Raw genomic sequence first — 7,985 nt, 5'->3', positions numbered from 1 at the left:
CCTCACTCTCCCTCATCCCTCATTTATATAACCTGGCTGTGATAAAGGGTAAAGGCACATGACAAACTTTGGAAACAAATGCAAACACGCTGGGACAGAGACTGACCGAAGCAGTTCAGGCAGCGCTGGATGAGCTCATCCAGGCTGGCGGCGCTGGCGCTGGGGGCCGAGCGGGGGCTCTGCAGGGCCCGGGTGATGTCCTGAGGACTGGGACATGTGTTCCTCCTCCGCTGGACCAGCTTCCTGCTCTCTCCATTGGGCTTCCTGAGAAAGAGAGAGCGAGAGAGAGACAGAGTCAGACACAAACAGGGAGTATAAGTAGCCTAGAAATAAGTAGAGCAGAGTGTGGTGAGGTAGTGCAGGTCAGCATCTGAGGAAACGCAGCTCCCTCACATCTGATAAGCTGTTCTGCAGCGCTGCAGCTGCCTCAACCATAACGCACTGGCAAAACAACTGCAGGGGAAGGAAGTAACAGGCCCTGCCACGGACAGGTGTATTGTATTGCTTACATGCTGTGCTAGTAAAAAGAAGTTCTGTTGTGTTTGGTCACAAACACCCATCCTCTTTGGAACACGGAGCCCATATATTTGTTGTTTTAAACTCCTTTAAATGTGAGTGCCGAGCACAGCAATATGCGATTAGTTTACAGGATATAAATGATTATAATGACCACGAGTGGTCAAGTGGTTTGAAATAGCAGGTGATAGCTATTTTGAGGGCTTTCGAAAAATGTCTGGTCAAAGTTGCCGATACTTTAGTACTAATATTACTAGATACCAGTGGTGGGCCGTCAGGGCCTTCAAGGCCTTCTCTGCTGGCCTAAACAGAATCACAAAGTTATAGCTATTTTTTTCTTAAATACACATGTATATTACATGTACATTATAAAAATATTTTCCCCATTAGCTTATTTTCTCATTGCACAGCTACTGTCTTCCTCAGTTGCTCTGCTTCCAGTGCAGCTTGTTTTAAGTAGAGCTTTTATCCAATCAGATCTCACCTCTGTGTCTCTAGGTAAGGAGAGAGGCCCGAGGCCTGCAGACTCACAAGTGAATCCCTTTGCAGTTTAAGTGAATGGGGACGATATTGTTGATTGTCATAGTCTTCAACCAATCAGATCTTTAGTTTGACATGATGGGCGTATTCTTTGACGTGCCAGAGCCTTCTAGCTGGCCTACAAGTATGTCAGCATTAACGAGCAGCTCAGTTTTAAGGAGCGGCGCTGCAGTAAGGTGCAGCGTGCGCTGTGATTGGCTAGTTTAGCGTAGCCTCCCAGAACAAGTGCGGTGCCTCAGCTGTTTGTTTTTTTTTTTGTTCCAGTTCAGAGGTCACAGCCCGTTGTCTCCTACGTGAGCGCAGAAAACATTATATTTCCCACAATTTAAGCTTCTGCATTCTCCAAATGCACTAGTATTATTCAAATGTATTGTTTGGTTCGTAAGACTCGTACCGAACGGTTTAATACGAATACGTGTATTATTACAGGGGGCTTAGCCCCAAGGGGAGTGGCATGTTTGCGCACGTAGTGCGTGACAATTTCTTTTGGGGCCCATTTGGGGCCGTGGATATCCATTGTTTCAGACAGTTCATAGATTGGTTCAATCAGAAAGAGTGTGATTTTGCTCTGTAGTTTTACTTGCATTCAGTATATGATAACACAAGAGACAGAATTTTAGGGTCACAGTGAAATTTGACAACACAAATATGAACTTTTCTCAAATAAAGAGAGAGAAATAATTTTCCTGCTTGTAAAGGAAAGACGGATAAACTAGCTTTCATATCCGCGTCACTCCCAAATCCTAATTCTTAAAGGGACCGCACACAATGGATGGAGAATGGACCTGACAGTGTCAACTTTTGAGTTGTTTACTTGTTTTATTATGAGCAGGATTGTAATTGGAAGGGGGAGAAAACATACAATCCAGAACGCACGCACATATGTAGCATGTTAGAGTTATAAATAACTTGTCCATGTGAGAAACAATAGTTCAATTTAATGACATCACCAAAATAAAAATAATCTTTTTTTTTTTTTTTTTTAAAGCCAATAATGCCAAATTATTTGGGGGGCCTGAAGAACATTTTAGGCCTAACGACGCCCCTGGGCGCCATCATGAGGTTATTAGGAGATGTTTCAGTTTTGAAGGCCCAGGTATAAAATCCACTGCTAGATACTAGTGTTAATGCATGCCTTTAAATAGTTGTTGCGTTACACCCACGAGAATCTGGAGTCAGGCTGAAAAAGTACAATGTTGCGTCACACCTGAGGTCAGCACTACAATATGTCACACATCTACACCGATACTGCTTTTCTCCAGTGTTTTCTCAGAAAAAACGGTTTCTTTTAGCGCCTGTATGCGCTCACACGAGAGAGTGTGTGGCGTACGTGGTAGGGCGATGTGATTTACAGCATGGAGGACACGGGAGACGAACACACGCTGCACAAAGCAAAACTATGACAGCATGTAAAAGCTCAGCATGTTTGGAGGCTCAACAATGAGAAATAAAACCATTTCAGAATATAGTTTCACCTCCTCAGGTGTCTAAAAACAGCCCATCTGAGAAGGAAAGATGACTCCTCGGCTGAACTCCCAGGGATCACTATTAAGTCCTCAAGGGTTAGGAACAGGGAGAGCCTGGACTAAAAAAGGAGTGATGTAAAGTCATGCACAGCATGTGGACCACACCTTTGTTGCAGCTGGATTGATGCTGACTGAGGTCAGACAGGACAAAAAAACAACAACTTTCAGCCAATGAATATCAGGGAGCAGTGCTTCTTTCCTGTAGTCTTGACTCTTTAATTAAGGGCTTCTCATATGCCCTTAAAAAGACAAATGAGACTGCTTTGTTCCATGATGCGATTGCTTCCTCTTCAGATCAGGGGCTCAGTTTAGCAACATCTGACAGTATTTCACAATAATCAGTAACCCTTTTCATACTGCTCTTTTAATCTTCAAAACTATCTCTGCCTCACTTTTGCAGTTTGAGACTCGAGGCAAGAGGTTTGAACGGTGAGCCACAGAAACAGTTTGTATCTGGGCTGTGAAACCGCGGCCTACTGTCCCGATAGTACCAGGAAACACTTTGACTTCAAAGAACTGGAGACAAGTTCCCTGAATGACCAGACCTGCATCCCCTTCTCTTGTGTGTGTGTGCGTGTTTGTCACACATGTAGTGCATAACTCAGCATCGCACACATGCAGCATCATGGTTTGCTTTATATGCATGTCACATGGACACTGGTGTGTGCAGGCGAACCTGGTGACTTTAACTGATCTATTTGTGCCACGTGCCTGCCTGTATGCGTCGTTTCACACAGTTATCACACCACACAAACTCCTCCTCTTCGCCTCATTACATCAGCTGGCTACTGACTTCAAAACACTGAACAACACAGCATGTTACACTTGTGTTCTTGAATCTTGAATGTCCATGCTTTAGGATGAGATGAAGGACTTGAAGCGTCCCCTCTCACCTTAGACCTTGTAGTTTTCTGTCCCAACTGTAGAGCCCTTTGAGGCTAATGTGTAATATGTGATTTAGGGGCTGTGTAAATAATATTGACTTCACTTGACTCCTCTGTTAGTTGAGAGAAATAGCCAACCAGTAAACAATGTCAAAAGGGTTTAAGACGCCTAAAGCTTGTAGTTTTCCTAAGCTCCTTAAAACGGATTTAGTTTCTGTGAAATTTCAAATTTTAATTAGTTTTTTTTTGTCATTTGTAAAAACACACTAAAATGACATATAAAGCACCATTATTGAGACTGACACTCAGAGAGCAAAAACCTCAGTTCAAGTCTCCAAAACATTGAACACGTGACCAAGTGACCAAAATACATGCCTGAACACCTAAATGCTTGATTTTCGACATGTCATTCAGGATAAAAGCGCATAAAAAATACAACAGGTGAGTTCCTCTTTACAACAACAATGGAAACCAACAGAGCAGTGAAAGGCCTCTTTTCAAAAATGTGTATGAGCAATAGAAAAAAAATGTAATTCATGTTTTCTTTGAAGTTACCACAAAATGTTTTTTTTGTGTCTATGTACTATATTCTATTTAGAATTAGTTGTGTTCAGATTTTCAATGCAAAATGCTAGCGTTGGAAATGCATGGATGTATTGACTTGTGTTTACAACGTGGACAGAAACAATCATCAGTGTGCAGTACTGCTGGTCCTTCTGTTGTTGAATATATGACTGTAGGTTTTCAATGAATGATAAATTGATTCAAAATATCAACAAAGTGTGATCGTCCCTATCATATGTCCCCAGAGCTCGAGGTAAAGTCTTATTTGTTTGTCCCAAAGTATTTAGTGTTTTACACAGATGGAAAAAACAACAGAAGCTGGAACAAGTGCACTACTTTGCATTTTTGATTGACGAATGCATTTCCATTTCTAAATGTATACATGAATATCTCCGTGCGTATCTTTTACCAGCCTGCGTTTTATAAAGTGCAAAACTGAAACGATTGATTCATCGCTGTACATTTTTGGCGAACCGGTGACTTTCTTATCTCAGTGCCCTTTACAACCTGTCATCTCTCCCTTTGACTCAGAGCGAATCTGTCTGTCGACATGAGAGGACGAACACTCGCTACTACAAACAGAAGTGCTGATGGGGAAATGTTATTGATGTCACGACGTCTGTCAGGGAATTTCCCCCAGAGTGCCGAGGAGGTCGCAGCTCTATCTTTTCTGTGTAATGAGCCTGGCCTGGCTTAAGAGACAGAGAGCTGTTTGTAAATACAGTCAGCGTGTGCTGGACTCCCGCGGGTTACTGTTTGGCTATTTGCATTACCCTTTTTTTCCGAAGACAACATAATAATGTTTAACTGTGCGTCCATGGAAACACATCGCCGCTGACAGTGGAAAGGGGAAATCCTCCTGTGAATGACACTGAGGACAAAACCCCGAGCAGCCTCTTCTCTGAGTACTACTGAACGAGTCTGGGTCCATCATATCACTGATTTGGTTTGAGGAAGACCTTCCACGCCTCCTTTTTCCTCACTTCAGCCACTTCTTTTCCTCTTCCTTCATCCTTGCTCTATTCAAGCCATTCAGGAAACAACTTCTCCTTTTTTTCCCCTTTTGGAAATCCCCCCCCTCCCTTTCCCATCCGTGTCAAGACTCCTGGCTACAGATCCAGTCCCCTCCTCCCCTTTCTCCCTCTTTCGCTCTCACACTGGCAGGGGGATATGCAAATACCTCTCTTTCTTTTCTTAATTGATTAATTGAAGCCAGGGCCCTTTGAAGGCCTTGTTTGTGAGTGTTCTCTCTCTCTCTCTCTCTCTCTCTCTCTCTCTCTCTCTCTCTCTCTCTCTCACAACCTGCGTTCTTGTTCCCTCTGCATGTATTGCACCGATCCGTTCATGCATTTGGTGCAACAATAAAGCCACTGTACCACCATTGTGGTTGGCATCAGGAACATTGCAGTAAACATCCACGAGGTATAAACTGTTTGGCACTGAAGCCACCAATCAGTTAGACAATGAAGTCATACCTGTGGAACTTCTGACCCTATCAGTACTAATGTGTGCTTTCTCTCCATCTTTCATTTGTCATACACACAAGCACACAAACTATCACATACACGCACACACACACAGTAATGTTTTCATGACTTTTGGGGACATTACATTGACTTACATTCATTTCCTGGAGTATTACCTGAACCGCTAATCCTAAGCCATACTCTTACACTAACCTTAACCTAAAACTAAACCTTAACCAAACCCAACCTCAAACCAAGTCTTCACCCTTAAATATAACGATTCATGTCATAGGGACGTGCATTTTGTCATTTTGTCCCACATTTCTCGATACTTTTCTAAAACTGTTCAGGCAGTTCTCTTAATCTACATTCAATTCAGCACAACAGTTAATAAAACATCCATAATGCAGTGCTGCAACCAAAACAGGATCACTTTGTCCCTCATCACACGATGACCTAACAAACCCACTATCAACAGGTAGCATTACAACGTGTATCAATATTGAATTATCTTTATCTACTTATTTAGCATGAACCAAGATTCCATTGCAACAAAAAGGTCACTTCTTCATTGCACGGATTGTGCCGCCTCACACAAAAGGAATCAGAAATGCTGCAGCATGCTTTAATGGGCTTTTTCTTTTGGTTGCTATTTTTGCATGTGCGAAAAAAGAAGCAAAAGTATTTCCAGCAATGCGCAACAAAACTATATATATATATATATATATATATATATATCCTGAATGGAATTACTAGATAAATCCCTGTCTTTTGCCTTGGGCCACCTGTTCTCATCCACAACTTCCGTCCTCTCTCACTGAACACCTGGGAAAGAATATTTCTGATCCATCACCGGCAATCTTTAGTAGATTATGTCCAGACGTCCAGCATGTATTGTGTCCCGTGGGGACATCCGATTATGTGGTTGGGGGAGTAATCACCTGTCCACCAACATGAGGAGAATAATTCCTCTTTGGAGATGAGGAATGGCGAGTGAGGCGGAAGCACAGGTGACACCATCCTGCAAAGGGCTGTAAACCAGTCTGTGAGTGGGAGAGGGCGTGCAACGTCACATACCGTTACAAAACCACCTGACCCCTCTAGTTACCTGGCAGGTCTTTCAAAGAGCAATGGGAATACTTTGTCTGTGTTGTATGTCCCAATTAAGGGGTTATATTAGGAGTTTCATATTTAAAAAATTTTTTATCAAATTTATTTTTGTCTTTTAGACGTAGCACTACGTAGCATATTTTTTATCAGTCTAATTTTACAGTCATTTCATGTCATGTTGGTGCTTTTATGGTTCTGAATGTGCATTTAACAGGTTTTATAATAGTATGTAAACAGCGTTTTTATTTTCAGTTTGAGTGAGAAAACAGTTTGCATTTTGGCATCGGCTTCTGTTGTGCTGACTGTGTGAACTCTTTTTGAAAAAAGTGAACTCGGTATTAAGAAATGCGCGTTACCAATTGTTTAAAAAAAAAACTAACCTCCCCGCTGAAGGGGAAGCACAGCAGTGCGCCGCTCCGTCAGTCCACCTTAAACTCAGGTAGCTGAATCACACATAACACACAGCTGACTACCTTAACATTCGACACCCAACCCTGTCATTCCAGGGAATCTGATAAGAGCTGCGGTCAAAACTACAGCAGTACAGAAAAAAAGTACCACTGAAAACACATCAGTATCTAAGATCTACTGCAAAAAGAACACAACCAAATAAACATCATGAACAGACATGTAAATGGAGATTAGCATGGAAAGGTGAGCAACTGTTGAACGTCAGAGCTTGTGTTGTATACACACAGACCATTTGAGGTGTTGGTATTCTTTACTGACATACAGGTCAAACACATTAGCTGTGGCTGCGCTGCGTATGTGTCATGTGTGTCTGTGCAACCTTTCTTTGAACACCGAGCCTCTCTCTCTTTCTCCACAGCACACTGTCAAGTTTCATAAAAGTGGCCGAGAACGCACAAAACTAAATGCCCTCATTTCTCTTCAGATTGTCAGGAGCCTTTGAACAAACCACACTGCCTCTCATAACCTCACAGCTTCACACGTCTCGGCTGCACACAAGCTTTGCTGACACATACTCAGACTCAACACTTGCTAAGACTTGCAAGTGGGGGTCCAAGTGCGCCGGGTTCTCTCACTTTTGGTTCGCTCTCCTCTTTTTTAAAAAATTACCTCTTGGTCTTGTTCATTGCAGAGCTCTTCTCCTCAACGGCACTCCTCCTCCACTGGTAATCCGCACGGGCATCTGAGCGTGTCCCCTACAGCTCCATGGTTGACCCTGCTCCTCCTCCTCCTCCTCCTCCTCCTCCTCCTATTCCGTGTCCTCTATGTGTTAATGTGCCCCGGGCAGCGAGAGCGGGTACAGGACGGAGAGCTGCTGGGGCTGAGGGCTGCCTACCTGCCGGTCATCGACTAGACTCCGCTCCACTGCTTATCAATCCGCTCTGTGTCAGTCAGCCTCTCTCTCTCTC

The 7,985-nt window shown here is 43.1% G+C and overlaps 1 protein-coding gene across 3 annotated transcripts in view; it reads right to left on the bottom strand.

Annotated features, from left to right (window-relative positions):
• The window catches only part of rasgrp4 (RAS guanyl releasing protein 4), a 17,570-nt gene extending 9,585 nt beyond the window's left edge, over window positions 1-7,985 (bottom strand). For 2 of the 3 annotated variants that reach the window (XM_031863544.1, XM_031863545.1), the window contains exons 1-2: window positions 7,687-7,985; window positions 107-264 (exon numbers count right to left, since the gene is read on the bottom strand). In XM_031863544.1, coding sequence (XP_031719404.1) covers window positions 107-264; window positions 7,687-7,703 — 175 coding nt within the window. In that variant the 5' untranslated portion in view covers window positions 7,704-7,985. Of the gene's footprint in view, window positions 1-106; window positions 265-7,686 lie in introns of those variants that run through there. The other variant, XM_031863546.1, reaches the window with a different exon arrangement.

This window comes from Anarrhichthys ocellatus, unplaced genomic scaffold (genome assembly GCF_004355925.1).
Source record: "Anarrhichthys ocellatus isolate YVR2014 unplaced genomic scaffold, GSC_Weel_1.0 scaffold29, whole genome shotgun sequence".
NCBI classification, from domain to species: Eukaryota; Metazoa; Chordata; class Actinopteri; order Perciformes; family Anarhichadidae; genus Anarrhichthys; species Anarrhichthys ocellatus.
Note: the sequence above shows the minus strand (reverse complement) of the source record. Positions and strands in the feature narration are given on the sequence as shown.